Here is a 16,996-nt window from a genome sequence, read left to right on the forward strand (position 1 = left end):
CCTGAATCAGTTGCCCACTGGCTGGTCTTTGAGGCTCAATTTCTGTGTCAGAATCTTCTGTATCTGACTTGGGTCTAGAGGTGCAGTGTTGGTAAAGGTTCGGTGTTGACAAACCAGGGTGTCTGAGATCACATGCACACAAAGTGTATACATTACACTCTGTCACACAGAGCTCGTCATTAGGGGAGAGCAGGTGGCGAGGGCTGGGAACACCACTCAGACCTAGCGATGTGCAGCCACAGCGGTGGTTTCGTTTATAACTGCATGTGTGCTCGCCCTTGAGTCTCTCTCTACTTCTCTTTTGAAACTCCTGGGGGGCTACCTCAGAATGCGTGCCGACACCAGGAGCCTAGACTTGTGTTTGTTATGAGCCATGTTGTGTCACTGTGTCACTGTGCGGCAGGAAGGTTGGTGAGTGTGGCTTACACGGCACTCTCCCTATTAAGGTGCACTTGGACTTGGGCCTCAGTAAGTGCCCTGCTTATTCCCATTTTTCCAATTGATTTTGGCTCGTCCAAATGCAGCCAAGAGTCACGACTAGTAATGATATTTCAGCCCAGGCTGGCTGGAGGTCTGACCAGCCACAGGGCCCCCTGGGTCCTGACTCTCAAGGCCTGTGGCCTGTCTCTGCAGCATACATTGTGGCCGTGTACCACAGCATGAAGGAGGAGCTGAGGCGCAGTGTCCCGGGGAGCACCCCCCTGCGGAGGAGGGGGCCCAGCCAGCTCTCCCAAGAGGCCCAGGCGGTGGCCGGAGCCCTTCCTGGTGAGCACCCCCTTGCTGCCTGAGGCCACCCCTCTGTCCCTAGAACCTGAGCCCTCTGCTCTGGGGGTCCCCGTGTCCTTCCCTTAGTGTCCTTATCACTGCAAAATGGGGAGCATGTGCCGCATCCCTTTCCTTCCCAGGAGTGATCACCTTCTCTCAAGATTACGTGGCAAATGAACTCACTCAGAACTTCTTCACCATCACTCAGAAGATTCAGAAGAAAGTCACGGGTTCCCGGAACGCCACTGAGCTCTCAAAAATGTTCCCTGTCCTCCCTGGTTCTCACTTGCTGCTCAATAACCCTGCGCTGGAGTTCATCAAATACGTGTGCAAGGTGAGGCCGCGACACGTGTGCGGGGCAGAGATGCTTAACGCTAATGCGATCACTCACAAGAGTGTCAGTGTGTGTGGGAAGCGAGGGTGCCAGGAGTACAACCTTGTTGATTCCACGAACTCTCACTGCTCATTCCTTGCATCTGCTGTGTGAGGCATTTGGGGCTAGAAGTGGGAGGAGACCAGAGCCCCCCCCCCCACCGTCCTCACGGAGCCTGTCCTCCAGGGAGGGCGAGGACAAGTCAGTCAGGGACAGGTGAGCCCAGAGAGGGGAGGCGGGCTGAGGTGCTCTCAGAAGGGCAGGGTAGATGAGGAAGTTGGGGCCTGAGACCACATTGAGCAGGAGGGTCCAGCCGTGTGCGGACCTGAAGAAGAACCTGAGGGTGCAAAGGCCCTGGGGTAGGATGGTCTGGGGGTGCTGGTGAGAGGCACCTGCTGAGTGGGCAAGCTATGAAATGGCGGTGCTTGTGGATCTGGTGGGGCCAAGGGCCGGGACCGGGAACAGTCTCCCACAATGAGCAGGCTGTGGTGAAATCACAGAGGAGAGCTTGCTCGGATGCTAAATGCTTTCTGGGAAAGGCGGGCGGAGTCAGCGATGGGATAATATTACCAGATAGCGACTGTGCAGGTGTCACCCCTCAGAGAGCACTTTCCTGGGCATTCAGTTACAGGATGCTCCAGGATCAGGTGACTTCTGGTTGTGGTGCAGAAATAGTTTAGTTTGCCATTTTATTCTTCTGTTAGACTCCAGGGTTTTTAAAATTTATTTTTACTCAGGTATAGCTTACGTACGGTGAGATTTCACCATTGTGGGTGTGTGTTCTGTGAGTTGTGGCAGAGGCAGGATGCAGGGCATTTCACCGTTCCGCAAACATCGCACCCACCCCTGCCACGCGCTGATCTGTCTGTCCGATGTCCGTGTGCTCTCTAAAGTTGACCCAGTCACATTCAGTCTGTGCAGTGAGTTGTTCAAGCTTTCACAGAGCGATGGGGCTGTGCTGCGGGCAGGTTCAAACGGTCTCCACCTGAGCTAACTCCCCCCGAACCACTGATCTGCCCTTGCACGGCCACCTCTTCCAGAATCCCACGTTGTGGATTATGTGGCCGGTTAGGTCTGGCTCCTTTCACGGCACACACAGAGTGTACATGTGGTCCTCCACGCGGTCGCAAGTTGGGGAGGTGCAGAGAGGGAGAGGGGGACAGAGGGAGAGGAGGGGCACAGAAGAAATAAAGCGGGCTCTGTGTGGATTGGAACCCACAAACCATGATATCATGACTTGTGCTGAAGTTGGACACTCAACCAACTGAACCACCTAGGTATCCCTAGAATCATTTTAATCTGTAGATTAACTTAGGGAGAATTAACATCTTGGTTTTTTTTTAATGTTTATTTATTTATTTTGAGAGAGAGCGCAGAAGCACAAGGGGGGGGGGGGTGCAGATGAGAGAGAATCCCAAGCAGGCTCTGCACTGTCAGTGCAGAGCCCAACGTGGGACTCAAACTCACGAACATGCGATCATGACCTGAGCTGAAATCAGGAGTCCAATGAACGCTTAACTGACTGAGCCACCTGGGCACCCACAACATCTTAGTGTTGAGACTCCTGATTCATGAACCACTATCTCTTTCCATTTATTTAGGTCGCCTCTGATTTTCTTCATCAGTGTTTGGGGTTTTCATTATTTGCACCTAAGGTTTTCAGGCTGTTTGGTGCCATCGTAATAGCACTGACTTTTTAAAACTTCAGTTTCCAGTTGTTCACTGCTAATATATAGAGATACATGGATATTTGTATCTTGTGTCACATCTTTTTTGTCCATTCGTTTATCAGTGGACATTTGGGTTGCTTCCATAAGTTGGCTATCGTAAAAAATGCTGCAGTAAACACAGGGGTGCATATATCTTTTTGAATTAGTGTTTGCTTATTCTTTGAGTAAATACCCAGTAGTGGAATTGTTGGATCGTAGCGTAATTGTATTTTTAACTTTTTGAGGAACTTCCATACTATTCTCCAGAGTGGCTACACCAGTTTGCATTCCCAGTGATAGTGTACGAGAGTCCCTTTTCTTCACATCCTCACCCACATTTGTTATGTCTTGTGTTTTTTTATGTTGCCCATTCTGGCAGCTGTGAGGTGATACGTCATTGTGATTTTGGTTTGTATTTCCCTAATGATGAGTGATGTTGAGCATCTTTTCATATGTCTGATGGCCATCTGGACATGACACTGGTTTTTAAATATTAATCCAGCCTTGCTTGTATTCTTGGAGTAAATCGCACTTGGTTGTGACGTATCATCTTTTTTATACATTGGTGGGTTCAGTTTGCTGGGTATTGTTAAGGATTTTTGAGTGCACATGATGGTGGTCGGTCTGCTGTTTTCTTGTGCTTCCTTTGGCATCAGGATGATGACAGCCTCATAAATGAGCCAGAAGTGTTTTCCCTTTTGTGTTTCCTGGAAGATACTGTGTAGAATACTTTTTTTTTTGCTTAATGTTTGGTAAATTTACCAGTGAAATCTTTTCTCTTTGTTTTCCTCTTTAATTCAATCCAGTTTTTTTTTTTTTTATAATGGAGATACATAAACTATATGTTTTAAGCAAACAGCTTCATACTAACAGGCGGTCGCTCCTCATTATACATACTTGCAAATTTACCTGCTTGCTGAAATCTACTTGTCTCACTGGATGGGGTGGCGGGCTTCGAATCTGACCATAAATAGTTCTCCCAAAAATGTCTTCTAAGAGGGCTTTGGTTCTGTGGTGTTCTTGGTGTTGAGCTGGGACAGTAGAGTTTTAGGGGTGGGAGGGACCTCTAAAGAGGTCTGTCCTGTCCTGTCCTCTCCATTATGGACAAAAGGAGGACACACCTCACCTGTGGTTCTGCAGGCACCACCACGAGAGCCAGGCTTCCCAGCGGGCTCCGGGCTGGCACGGGAACCCCCACCGTCGGGGCTGAGAGCACGCACTCTGCCGATGAGACCGTGCGGCCCCGCGGATTTAGGACTTCCTGTCCTTGAGGAGGAGGGAGCCAGGAAGGACGACAGGAAGAGCACGTAGTGCCCCCGTCCCCCGGAGCTGACGGAAACCTGCTCGCAGGGCCGCACTGAGGAAGCCCCCCTCACTTCCAGCGGGAGAAGGAGGGCGCGGTGCTGAGAAGCTGCAGCCTGAAGAGTCCGCTGCAGGCTTTTCCGCTCCCGATAGAGACCGGCCCGCGAGGCCATCACTGATGCTCTGTTCTTTGTAGGTTCTGTCTCTGGACACGAACATCACGAACCAGGTGAACAAGCTGAACCGGGACCTGCTGCGCCTGGTGGACGTTGGCGAGTTCTCAGAGGAGGCCCAGTTCCGAGACCCCTGCCGTTCCTACGTGCTCCCTGAGGTCATCTGCCGCAGCTGTAACTTCTGCCGGGACCTGGACCTGTGCAAAGAGCCCTCCTTCTCTCAGGTGGGCAGGGCCGGGAGGCTCTCAGACACCTTTCCTGTGTGCCGGTGCGGTGTCCTGATAGACGGTGGCGGTGACGGTGGTGCGTGCGGGCCGGCAGCCCCTTCCCCCCGGCTTCTCAGCTGGCTCCGCACGGTCCCTGCCCAGCCCCTGGGAAGCCCTGGCTGCTGAGGAAGGCTGGGCGGACCGCTGACCCGGCCTCCTCCTCCCCTGCCTAGGACGGGGCTGTGCTGCCTCAGTGGCTCTGCTCCAACTGCCTGGTTGCCTATGACTCATCAGTCATCGAGATGGCCCTGGTGGAAGCCGTGCAGAAGAAACTGATGGCCTTCACTCTGCAGGACCTGGTGAGTGGCAGGCCTGGCGTGGGGGACTCCACCCCAGCCCCCTCTCCAGCGGGCAGAGGGCTTCCTGATGAGCGATTTGCACCCCGAGAAGCCACAGGTGTGCACAGTTCTCAAGTCCCGACTCAGTGCTCTGAGGTGGCCAGCCCTTGGATCGGGGCTCCTCTTGACTCCTTGTCACACATCTCTGGGGCCCCTGCAGGGGCGGGTGCTGGCTCCATGCACCTTTTGTTGTAATGGAAGAGGGTAGCTGGTGAGCAGGATGGAGTGTGAGAGTCATGGCAAGTGTAAAGACAACAAACAGGGAAGAGAGAGAGAAACAGGGACGTTGTCAGCATTAGATAGAGGGGTGTTCTTGACGAGAGGATGTGAAGGGGTGTCGGGGCCCAGGCAGGGAACAGCCCACATCTGCTCTGATGGAATAGGGAGACCCAAGGAAGGCACAGGGGTGAGGTCCCTGGGACTCCGAGGCAAGGGTGCAGTGCTGCCCACGCCCCCCCCCCCCCCCGCCGGGAAGGTGTTAGGAAGCAGCTGGCATGTTTGGATAAATCCCGTTACAAAGTATTGGTCTTTCCTGGTTGAGTTGAAGGCCATGGGGTGGGTGGGCATGCCGAGCTCTTGGCTACCACTGGCCACCACAGGCCCAGAAGGGGACACTGGTGACCAGGGCTGCTCCTCATTGCAGATCTGCCTCAAGTGCCAGGGTGTGAAGGAGACCAACATGCCTGTGTACTGCAGCTGTGCCGGGGACTTCGCCCTCACCATCCGCACCAAGGTGGGGGTCCCACGGCTGGCCTGGCTGCCCCCCCCCCCCCCCGTTTGCCCTTTCTGGTCTCTGCCATCTGCCTCTCTCCCTACACGCCCGAGCCTGTGCCTTGCATCCCTGTGCCTCCTCTGGTCATTTCTGCAGGTCTTCATGGACCAGATTAGAATCTTCCAGAACATCGCCCAGCACTATGGCATGTCGTACCTCATGGAGACCCTGGAGTGGCTGCTGCAGAAGAACCTTCAGCTGGGCCATTAGCGAGTCGAGCAGCGACCCCCCCCGTTCCCTGCCCTGACTTCCAGACTTGTGACCCTGGCCAGGACGGAGCACCGAGGAAAAGGAGCAGGTCACATAGAGAAGCACCAGCCAGCCAGAGCAGGAAGTGGCTCCACCTGGGGCTGCCTAGGCCGCCAGCTGTGGTCAGGGCAGCCCACTGTTGGCCTGAGAGGGGTCTCCAGGGCGGTTCCTGCTGAGTGGACAGCCCTCCCTGCGGTCCCGCTCTGTCACTCTCTCCTCTGCTGTTGAGGGGGTCTTCTGTCTGGTGATGACTAGTGGGGTTTGCAGCCCTTATTTCTCATCACTTGTGACCACGGAGACGGTCTCATAGCTGGATGCCAGCAGGATGTGGGCCTGTTCCAGGGAATCCGGAGCCAAACCCTGAGGGGACCTGGACGTCTTTCCCACAATGAGTTCCCAGGACTTAGGCTTCTTGTCTGGAGACTTCCTGGTCAGTGTAGGGTCTGCAGGGGTGGGGCGTGCATCATGGCAGTCACCTTGTCTGCAGCAGCAAGATCTGGAATCGGGTGTGGCACCCTTGCCCTCTGAACCTGCAGGTGGGGGTGGGGACAGACACGAGCACCGGGCTCGGACTGCCGCACATGGGTGGGAGGATGCACGTGTTTGTCACAGGCTTTAACGTTATCTGTTAGCACTTGGGTTTATAGGGAAATCCTTCACATGCAAGACAGTCGGTTTTTTCCTTCCGCTTTGAGGGATCTGGTTGGGGGAAGAGACGGGAATAAAACGGCAGCAGCAGTTTTGTTGGGCTTCTAGCGGTTCTGCTCTGGCTTTTTAGCTTCAGAGTCCAAGACCTCTGACCCTTGCGGGCCTGCCCGTCCTCCAGGGGCCACTCGGGGCATGCACGCCCAGGGTCAGCGGCCCTCACCTGCAGAGAGGGTCAGTCGGGACCATGGCCCCTTTAAACCTGGACACTTGCCACCAGTTTCTTCAGAGAGCCGGTGCAGCGCGGAGATGTGGGACCTCACTCTTTGCTGACCCTGTGGTGGGGCTGGAAAAGGGGAGGAGGCCCAGACAGGGGAGTCTGCGTCCCAGTGACCTCAGGAAGACTTTGCTGAGCTGGTCCCTCTGTTGTCACCTGCCCCAGCACAAAAGACCCAACTCCACACTTCATTTTAGTAGTTAGGTTTTATTTTTTTATGTTAGAGGGGAAGCGTGAGCGGGGTGGGGGAGGGGCAGAGGATGAAAGAATTTTAAGCAGGCTCCATGCTCCCCGCTGACGGAACTCGACCCCACAACCCTGGAATCATGACCTGAGCCAAAATCAAGAGTCGAGCCACCAGGCGCCTCACGCTTCATTTTTAACTAAATGAGACTGGAAGTGGAAAAAGAAGAATGGCCAGGTTGGCAAGGCAACACACAGGCTAACTGAATCATAAACTCAGACCCCAAATGGGCAGCCTCCAGGGAGGCCGTACGGAAGCCGTGGGCCAGCGTCCGCTCTGGGGCCCGGCTCGAGTTCATCATTGCTGCCTGACTTCTCCAAGTATCTCCTAGTATTTTACACTTTAACTTCAGTTTTACTCTTTGGATTTTGCATTCCTGAAAATTTTTACATGTGTTTGTGCGAGGACAGAAAGAAGACTGACCTCTGTTGCAACTGGGTGCATTGGCTCCTGGGTCCTGTGCTCCGGGTGTGCCCAGGCCCTGTGGCCACGAGAAACCTGACACTGGCTGGAAGGTGGACAGAGCCTGCATCAGCCCCCAGATGGAGATCAAATCAAATTAGGGCTGGGATGGGGAGGGGAGCTAACTAGGCTTCCTGGAAGTGCAGCAGAGAGCAGAGATGTCCCCAGAGAGGAGAGGGGAGGGGCTGGGGGCCTGCATACCACTCCCTGTCCTTACAACAGGGCCAGAGGGTACCGGGTGGGTCCCTCAGAGGCCAGCTTAGGGATTGGAGTATTTGGGACAGCAAAGGGTCCTGGGGTCACTCTCGTGCTTGGGAATGGGAAACCTGAACCCCTGGCCATGGTTCTTGAGCTGCAGCCCAGGCCCAACTGGAAAAGCCAGTTTCTCCAAAACTGGACATCAGGGAGCCAGAGACAGGGTATTGTAGGCATTTGGGTGACTGAGGAATCCTCACCTCAAGGTGGCCGTGGGGGGGGGGGGTGCTCAGGTGTGTGCCGTTGCTGGCCCCCCTGTTGGGTGTGGGCAGGTGAGATGGCCAGCTCTGGCCACCTGCCAGCATGATTTGGACATGGGGACCCCCTGAGCTATCGCTCAACCTCGGAAGAGGGATCCTGGCTGAGGGAGTGTGCAAAGCACAGCATGTGCTGCCATAGACCTGTGTGCTCACCATCCGTGTTGCTAGGGGAACCGCCACCCAGCCAAGTTCTGGCAGCCCCTGGGGGAGGGGGGCCTGGCCAGACAGGCACCAGGCAGCGCCACTGAATATAATGACCATTGTGGCATCCGAGGGTGTGGTAACTAGTTATCTGCTGGCTTGTGCTCCCCCTCAACCTCACCATGACCATCCCCCTCCCCCAGCACCAACTTCTTGCCCCGCCTGGGTCCTTGTTTCAAGTTCCCTCACCTACCCCTTGTCTCCCTTCCTCCAGAGTCCCCATCCTTTCACATGTTTTGAGGGTGGGTCTGGGATCACCCCCCCACCCCAGGAGGTTGGTAAGCAAGCTGACTGAAGGGCAGGTGCTGGGTTCCTCATGCACCCAGTCTCTGCCTGCCCCCCTGTCACCCCGCTTGGACACAACATGCAGTCTGCACCCAGGCTGATTAGAGGACAGACCAGACCAGAGGCACCCACAGCTCCCATGCGCGAGGACCCTCTACTGCCTATGTCTTCAGGACCTCAAGATGCTTCTCCCAAAAAATGAGGCCAAAGGTTCTGGACACAGGTTTATTGGACTCTGGGTATGTGACTTCTTGGCTATGAAGCAAGCAAAGGGTCTGGGTGGGGAGGGGTGAGAAGTTTGTGAGGAGGTCAGCTAGGGAGGAGGAGGAGGCGGGAGTTTAACCCTTCCTCCAGGCCCCGGGGTTGTTGGGGGGCCAGCCAGGATCCGGTGCCACCCACTTCGTGCCCGCCCACTGCCCGGTTGCGCGGGGGGTCTTTTTGTTCCCAGCTTCTCAGAGCGTGTTGAGGTGATGGGCAGGGCCCAGGGGAGCTGGCGGCTTGGTCTCGGGACCAGACTTCAGGACCCCATCAGGCCCGCCTTGGACACAGCATGATGGAAGGCATGTGGTGGGCTCAGAGCTGGGCCAAACCTCGGGGGTCCGTGAGTGTGGAGTCCTGCCGGGAAGGCTCGGAGGCACACAACTCTGGTCCCACAGTCTGCTCAGGGGTGTCGGCCATCTGCTCAGAAGGGGCAGAGGCAGGGCAAGGCCATGGGGGCGGGGCGGCCAGGGACTGGCCTGGGTCTGCAGAGCAGGGACAGGGTGGGGGAGCAGCCTGGCCCAAAACAAGAGCCAGAGTCACAGGCCAGCTACCAGAGGAGCGCCTGGGTGTGCACACCTTGTCGAATTTCTTATGGCTGTACACCTTGTTTTTGTTCATGAACGTCAGCAAGATCCAGTCACACAGGAAGGAGCCCTGGGCCAGCAAGACCGACACGTGAGGGCCCAGGAGACCCCCCCACCCAAGCCCCCCATGCCCAGCATGCATTTCCTTACCACCCCGATGGAGGTCAGTGCTGTGGCCAGATTAATGATGGTGGGAATCAGGCTGAACTTCCCTGCCTTGGGAGAGGAGGCTGCCTTAGATGGTTGTTGGGTCCGGGGCAGGTGGGGCTCAAGGGAGGGTGGGGGAGATGAGGCCGTGCCAGCTGGGCCCTGGGCAAAGCAGGCTGGCCTACCTGTCCATGCACAATGACGTCGATGCGGATCCCATAGGCCTTGATGAGCGTGCGGGTGGCGCTGCCGTTTACCTTGTAATACTTGGCAAACCTGGGACAGCATGACCCTGAGGAGCACGGTGGCGGGCGCCCACCCATCACCCAAGATGGGAAGCTCCCCTGGACCTTGGAGCACCTGCCCTGTTCTTTTAGAGCCACCACAGCCAGGGCAGATGAGGACCCAGGTGTCCCAAGGCCAAGGTACCTGAAGTTGTAGCCAGACGAGGCTGGGACGTGCTTGGGGTCAAGCCTCCGGAAAGAATACTTGGGGTTGCACTTTGACGCTGACAGGTCCAGGTCACAGTCCCAGTTGATAATGACCCCGATGACACCACCCTGCCCAGAAGTGGGCACAGGGATGGGTGTCAGGGAGGCCGCACAGAGGACCCCCAAGAGCCGTGGGTCCTGCCCTGGGACTGTGCATGGGGCGCTCATCTTGGGGCACCTCGGGCCACTCAGGGCCGAGAGCCAGGAGTGCCTGGCGAGCGCCCGCTTCTGAAGCACAAGGGTATGCTGGTGGCCAGCCGTGTGACCAGGAGTCAATAATTTAGCAGCAGCCATGCATGCCCAGACCGGTCGGCCGATTGTGTTTCTCTTTCCTTTGCCCGAATAGGGCCAGGGTTGGCCAAGACCGCAAAGGGGGCTGGCTGTAATGGAGACCCTCCGTTTGCAGCTAGGAGCCAGCACCTGGAGGAGAGCTGGCCCGCCCCCTCCCTCGGCTGCCCGCCTCACCGTGTGTGCGAGCTCCGTGAAGTTTTCCCCTGCCTGTTCCACAATGAAGCCCAGCTTGAAAATGGGACAGTAGGGGTCGGAGACCTCATCGAATGTGCAGCGTTTCAGGTAGCCGTCCTTCCGGTGCTCGATGTTGCCTCTGAGGACAGGGCCCAGCCACATCAGGTGGGGAGGGGGCAGAAGCTCTGTAACCCACAAACGCCACATTCCCAGGACATAGCTCCCATCCCGACCCGTGGTCACCACAGCCTGGTGGCTCTTACTTGGAGAACTGGAATTTAGGGTAGTGGATGCTGTTCTTGATGAGGATGGTGAAATTCGGAGCCATCTTGCCGAGAAATTGGCTGAGGAGGCACAGACTGGGTGTGTTTAGTCTCCCCCACCCCGAACCCCTCCCCGGCACATCCCCAGTCCTGGCCAGTGAGGAGAGAAAGGAGCAAAATAGAGTCGTGCTGGGGTGTCAGCTGCGTCCCAGCTAGGTGGGGTCACTGGGCGTGCGCACCTGACCGACGCCCCGTCTTCCACCGGGCACCAGCCCCACACCTCGCAGGTCTTGGCCGACCCTTGGTAGTAGGGTACGCAGCGCCCGGTCCGCAGGCCTGCGGGCAGATGGACGCTCAGGGGGCGAGGGGCCCCGCCCCGCCCCACCCCCAGCCGGCGCGCACTGACCGCTTCCCAGCATGTCCAGCTGTTCCGCCACGCAGTCCTCGTCTGTGTCACAGGAGGCGTTGCTAACCCTCACGCTCTAGGGAGGAGCCGCCTGGGTCAGGGGCCCCGAGCCTTCTGGGGCAAGCTGACCAGGCAGGCAGGGACCCTCCCTCTGCCCCAGCTCTGCCCTCCACCAGGCCTCACCTCCGGGCAGGTTCCGAGGGTCTGCGAGGGTGTGACCTCGATCCTGGTGATGATGCTGAACACGCTGCCTCCCTGGGCTCAGAAAGAGGGGATGGTCGGCCGAGGCTCAGAGAGAGGGGGTGGTCGGTCCCGTCCCGGGGTGCGCGGCCGCGGGCGGGGCGGGCAGGCGCACCTCGGGGGGTTTCACGTACTCCTCCACGTCCCACACTTTGCGCTCGGAGAAGGTGATGCCCTTGACCTTGGTAATGACGGAGCTCTCGGGGCCCGTCTCGCTGTCCTGGTAGCTCTTCTGCACGATGAACACGTACCTGCGGGACGGCAGGGCCGCGCTGGAGGCGACCTGGGACCCTCCCCCCGCCGGCCGCCGCCTCCCGGGGCCCCGAGGCCCCGCGCGCCCCCCCCCCCCCCCGGCCGCGCCGCACCCACCACACGAAGTAGAGCAGGATGAGGAGCTGCACCGCGCGGTACACGACGCCCAGGCGCCGGTTCTTCACCACGATCACCTTGGGCGTCTCGTAGTCCCAGAACGCGGACCAGCAGCCTCGGGCCAGGCGCCCGGCCGCGGCCGCCCCCGCGGGGGGCTTGGGCTCGGCGGCCGCCATGGCCCGGAGCTCCGCCCGGGGCGCGACGCGGGCGCACCCTGCGGGCTCGGGGCGCGGGCAGGGGAGCCCCGCGGCACCGCCCCGGGGCGTGGCCTCGCGCGCCCCGCCCCTCACCCCTGCCTGGCCGCGCGGCCTAGGGCGCGCGGGGGCGCACCTGGCAGGTGTCTCCAGGTGGGCCCGGCGCGGGCATAGCGCGGGCGGCGGCCTTCGCCCCACCCGCCCCGGGGGCCCGCACGTCCCTGGGGTGGGACACGGAGCCGCGGGGACATTGTTGAGACGCGGGAGGAAGACCTGGCGAGGCTCCGCAGGCCTCCTGGCGTCTCCGGCGGCGTCTGACGGCGGCGCGCCCTGACCCCGAGGGGCTGTCCCTGTGTCCAGTGCCCTGACTTCGAACACCGTGGGGGGTTAGGTGTCTCAGGAGGGGATTTCCGAAGGGCAGTCCTGGATTCTCCGCAGCTCGGCAGAGACCCCCGGCCCCCCGCCCCCGCCAGGCTCGCACAAACCTGGGTCCTTTCCTTTGCCCAGACGGCCCCTTTGCTTGAGCCACGGGCGCGCTCTGAGCCGTCAGTTCTCGCCCCTCCTCCACCCAGCCGCCCAGCCCTCGCGTCTGTCCTGGACTTCGGCTGAGGCCCCTAACTGCTTTTACCCGCTTCCATCCATTTCCGCTTTCTTTGCAAACCGAAGTGGTTGTGGGTTTTTTTGAACCCTTTTATATCTTCACCCCATTTCGTTATTTTGGTATTTCACAAAATGACACGTTTCTTACAGTTTTATTTAGGTGAAATTCATTTAGCATCTAATTAACCTTTTTTTTTTTTTTTTTTTTTTTTTTTTTACAGTTTATTTATTTATTTTGAGAGAGAACAAGCCGGGGAGAGGAAGAGTGGGCGGGGGCGCAGACAGAGGATCGGAAGCAGGCTCTGCGTTGACAGCTGAGAGCCGGATGCGGGGCTCAAACCCGCAAACCCCAAGATCATGGCCAGAGGTGAACTTGCACGCATAGCAGACTGAGCCACCCAGGTGCCCCAAGTGTGGGACTCTTGATTTCAGTTCAGGTCATGATCTCGCGGCTTGTGGGTTCGAGCCCCCACATCAGGCTCTGCACCGACAGTGTGGAGCCTACTTGGGATTCTCTCTGCCCCTCACAAGCTTGCCCTCTCTCTCCCTCTCAAAAATAAACATTAAATGGGGCGCCTGGGTGGCGCAGTCGGTTAAGCGTCCGACTTCAGCCAGGTCACGATCTCGCGGTTCGTGAGTTCGAGCCCCGCGTCGGGCTCTGGGCTGATGGCTCGGAGCCTGGAGCCTGTTTCAGATTCTGTGTCTCCCTCTCTCTCTGCCCCTCCCCCGTTCATGCTCTGTCTCTCTCTGTCCCAGAAATAAATAAACGTTGAAAAAAATTAAAAAAAATAAACATTAAAAAAAATCAAATGAAAACACCAGGCAAACTCTCCAGGCTGGGAGAAAACCAGTGTAGACCCTAACCACGGAATTTGTAAGGACAGCCACGGTGTCCATTAAAATTTATAATTTGAGGGGCATCTGGGTGGCTCACTTGATTAAGCCTCGGACTTCGGCTCAGGTCATGATCTTGTGGTTCACGAGTTCGAGCCCCGCATCGGGGTCTGTGCTGACAGCTCAGAGTCTGGAGCCTGCTTCAGATTCTGTCTCCCTCTCTGCTCCTCCCCCACTCATGTTCTGTCTCTGTCTCTCTCTCTCAAAAATAAACATTAAAAAGAATTAAAAAATATTTTTTAAATTTATAATTTGCATGAAACTTTCAAATACGTTAAAGAAATTAGTCAGGAGGAGTGAGTCTCATAATAGTTTTTTTTGTGTTTTTTTTGTTTTCTTTTGTTTTACTTAAAAAAGGCCTTTTACAAGTGAAAAAATAAAGTTATTCAACTGAATTTTAAGACGTTTGGTTAACCGGAAATATTACTCTACGGCAAGAATAGTATAAACATATCTGTAAATAACAATGTAAAAACAGCCTAGTTATAAGTAAAAGTCCCAAGTAAAAATAAAATTAGATTTCCTTTTCTAAACAGCTTTATTGAGATAAAATTCACACGCCATACAATTTACCCATTTGGAGTACGGAATTCATTGTTTCTAGTATAGTCACACGGTGGTACAAACATCACAATCTAATTTTAGAACACTCACCGCTTCTAAAGGAAACCCCAGACCCATTACCAGCCCCCACTCTGCTCCCCTCGACCCCGCAGCTGCCCCCGGAGGACCCCCGGCCACGCCTGCGTCTCCGCCCACTGCCTCCGGGGCTCCCTCCTGCTCGTGGCCCGATTCCCGGGCTGGGTCGCAGAGCCGCTCAGACTCCGCAGGGCCCCTGCCGTGCGCCCGGCCAACCCACACGCCCCGAGAGATGATGTGACCAACTGCCCTTTCAGGCCACCGAGCTCTGGCGCGCGTTGTTAACGCTGCGCGAACGCGGATCCCCGACACCCCAGTCGCGACGGGCCGGGGTCGCTCTGGGTTCTCGCCCAGCCCCCTGCCCCCGCCTGCCCCTCATTCCTGCGCCAGCCCCGACCCCGCCCCGCGTCCTGAAGCGCTTCCCGCCGGCTGCAGGTCCAGACGCGGCTGCCCACCCGCCGCCAGGGGCCGCTCGCTAACCGCTAACCGTCCCAGCTCCGGACACCCCCTCCTCGCTCTAAATCCACCCACCTCCTTCTGCCTGATCTCTTTGTTGACACGACCATTTCCCAAACTAGACCAAGCACTCTTGGGGGCCAGGAGGGGCGGGCACACGCAATCTTGTCCTGGGCAGAGCCTCGTATATAGTCAACAGTGAGTAAATACATGTTTACTGAATGACGACGTCCGCAGAGAGAAACGAAGACCACCCTCGATGAGAACAAACCCCTGCTTGGCATCCGGCCACCCACAGGCAGGTGTGTGGGGATGCTGGTGGTGCCAGGCTGGTGCAGGTGCCCCCAGGGGACTTGGGGGTGGTGGGGTGGGAGCATCCCGCTAGATCGGTTAAGGGCATATTTGGTCCTGAGTCGGAAGAGGGGAAAGCCTGGGGAAGCCACAGCCACTGACCCAGTGCTGACTGGCCGGTTGGCCTGCAGCAGCTGTGGTCAGCTTCCTGGGCTCCTGTGTGGCCCGGCCTCATCTGCTTTCATCCGGTCCTTCCTGCAGAGGGGGGAGACTCTGGTCAGCTGGAAGGTGGGGCCAGGAAGGAGGTAGGAGAGGAGGGTGGGCCTCGCCCTGGTGAGTCCGTGGCGCTTTGCCCGGGACTCCCTTGGCCTTGGTCCTGTGGATTCTCCCTTGGGGGCTGGAGTCTGTTCTGGAGTTATGGCTTGGCTGGTCTCCCTTACAGAGGGGCAGGTGGAGCCCACGAGAGAAAGGTAGGAGCACTGAACACTTGAGCAGTTATCAGCGGCCAGGGAGAGATTTTCTGCGAGCACTGTCCAGCCTCACGCATTTGCCCGTGTGGTCTGCTTCCCTGTGTGTAAGCGTGTGGAGGCTGCTGCCCTGGGCCGACTGCCCCGGTCCGGGCCACACTGCCTTTCCTTGGAGGTGGCAAAGGAGGCAGGGCGGGTAAGGCCCCAGTGTGAGGGGTTCGTGCTCGAAATATGGGAGTCACAGTTCAGGGAATAATTTATTGGCGTCTGTGATTTCTGGCAAGATTTGGCATCAAGCTTTTTTTAAATAAGTTTATTTTTGACAGAGAGAGAGAGAGAGAGAGAGAGAGAGAGAGATCACAGTGGGGGAGGGGGAGGGGCAGAGAGAGAAAGGGAGACACGGAATCCAAAGCAGGCTCCAGGCTCTGAGCTGTCAGCACAGAGCCTGACGCAGGGCTCGAACTCACGAACCGTGAGATCTTGACCTGAGCTGAAGTCAGACACAAGTGACTGAGCCCCCCGGGCACCCCTGGCATCAAGCTTTTATTTGCCAGATTGAGATACTACGGAATCATATTTTGGTGTTGAGGTTTGGAAGGAAAGACTGTGGAAAGATGTCTGCTCTGAGAGATTTATACACAAATATCCAAGGAAAGAGACTGCATTAATAAAAGAATATTTAAGGGGCGCCTGGGTGGCTCAGTCAGTTGAGCATCCGACTTCGGCTCAGGTCATGATCTCACGGTTTGTGAGTTCGAGCCCCACGTCAGGCTCTGTGCCGATGGCTTGGAGCCTGGAGCCTGCTTCGGATTCTGTGTCTCCTTCTCCCTCTGCCCCTTCCCCACTTGTGCTCTGTCTCTATCAAAAATAAATAAAATATTAAAAAAAATTATAAATAAATAAATAAATAAATAAATAAAAGAATATTTAAGAATAAGCAGGGGCTGTGAATGCCCTGTTCTTCCAAGTTCAGGAACAGCTACGCCTCAGGGCCTCCCGGGCCTCTGAGCAGTGCCGGTAGCCTTTGATTTACGGCAGTGAGATACACATAAAAATTTTCCCATCGTAAACACCGTAACGGGCACAGTTCAGGGGCACCAGGTACCCCCGCACCGCCCTGCCGGGGCCACCATCCACGTCCAGCACTGTCTCGCCCTCCAAGACTGACGCTCTGTCCCGCTCCATGCTGACGGCGGCCCAGCGCCCGGCACCCACCTTCTACCCTCTGCTTCTACGAATCTGGCTGCTCGAAGGCCTTCCTACAAGCGGAAGTGTGCAGTGTCTGTCCTTCTGGGACCGGCTCATTTCACTCAGTGTCACGTCCTCAGCGCCCAGCCAGGTTGTGACACGTGTCAGGATTTCCCTCCTTTTTCAGGTGAATTACATGTCATTGTATGGATGGACTATGTTCTGTTTATCCTTCATCCTGGACACCTGGGCTGCACCCACCTCTTGGCTGCTGGCCTTGTTGCTGCCGTGGGCGGCATGGGCTGGAGCCGCTCCGTGGGGACGGTGGGTGTCTGTGGGGCATGGCTGTTTGACCAGGCACATCAGGCCCAGTTTTATAAACGGCCGTGTACTTTTCAAGGGCCCATGAGAAATCAGAGACCATAAAGGGTTTTTTTTGCCCTGTTCAAAGTACAAAAAAACATG

General features: G+C 56.9%; 2 protein-coding genes across 12 annotated transcripts in view; one reads left to right on the forward strand and one right to left on the reverse strand.

The window, feature by feature from the left end:
• Window positions 1-6,685, forward strand: part of POLE (DNA polymerase epsilon, catalytic subunit) — a 46,067-nt gene extending 39,382 nt beyond the window's left edge. For both annotated transcript variants that reach the window (XM_023241229.2, XM_045041257.1), the window contains exons 44-49: window positions 634-765; window positions 906-1,099; window positions 4,346-4,546; window positions 4,762-4,887; window positions 5,570-5,659; window positions 5,795-6,685. In XM_023241229.2, coding sequence (XP_023096997.1) covers window positions 634-765; window positions 906-1,099; window positions 4,346-4,546; window positions 4,762-4,887; window positions 5,570-5,659; window positions 5,795-5,908 — 857 coding nt within the window. In that variant the 3' untranslated portion in view covers window positions 5,909-6,685. The remainder of the gene's footprint in view (window positions 1-633; window positions 766-905; window positions 1,100-4,345; window positions 4,547-4,761; window positions 4,888-5,569; window positions 5,660-5,794) is intronic.
• Window positions 6,686-8,787: 2,102 nt separating this feature from the next.
• On the reverse strand, window positions 8,788-12,004 carry P2RX2 (purinergic receptor P2X 2). Of its 10 annotated transcripts, none has more exons than XM_023241233.2 (12): window positions 11,803-12,003; window positions 11,549-11,684; window positions 11,377-11,448; window positions 11,194-11,269; window positions 11,027-11,123; window positions 10,788-10,868; window positions 10,525-10,663; window positions 9,998-10,128; window positions 9,754-9,844; window positions 9,572-9,637; window positions 9,414-9,491; window positions 8,788-9,254 (listed from the first exon to the last, which is right to left on the reverse strand). In XM_023241233.2, the coding sequence occupies exons 1-12, from the start codon at window positions 11,976-11,978 to the stop codon at window positions 9,150-9,152; spliced, it is 1,248 nt and encodes a 415-aa protein (XP_023097001.1). In that variant the 5' UTR covers window positions 11,979-12,003; the 3' UTR covers window positions 8,788-9,149. The 10 variants fall into 10 exon arrangements, 8 of the variants coding, with proteins under 8 accessions (XP_023097001.1, XP_023096999.1, XP_044897194.1 ...); XR_006587736.1 differs by having other exon boundaries at window positions 9,202-9,254; window positions 9,754-9,860; XM_023241231.2 differs by having other exon boundaries at window positions 8,788-9,491.
• Window positions 12,005-16,996: the final 4,992 nt, after the last annotated feature.

The sequence above is a fragment of the Felis catus genome, chromosome D3 (genome assembly GCF_018350175.1).
Source record: "Felis catus isolate Fca126 chromosome D3, F.catus_Fca126_mat1.0, whole genome shotgun sequence".
Lineage (NCBI taxonomy): Eukaryota > Metazoa > Chordata > Mammalia > Carnivora > Felidae > Felis > Felis catus.

Bases quoted from the DNA above. Each gene is read 5' to 3' on its own strand.
- P2RX2 (XM_023241231.2), bottom strand. From the start codon at position 11,978: ATGGCGGCCGCCGAGCCCAAGCCCCCCGCGGGGGCGGCCGCGGCCGGG. The intron at 10,869-11,026 runs GTGCGCACGCCC...GTGCCTCCTCAG, and splicing joins GAAGACGGGGCGTCGGTCAG to CCAATTTCTCGGCAAGATGG. The intron at 9,492-9,571 runs GTAAGGAAATGC...TTGCTGGCCCAG, and splicing joins CACTGACCTCCATCGGGGTG to GGCTCCTTCCTGTGTGACTG.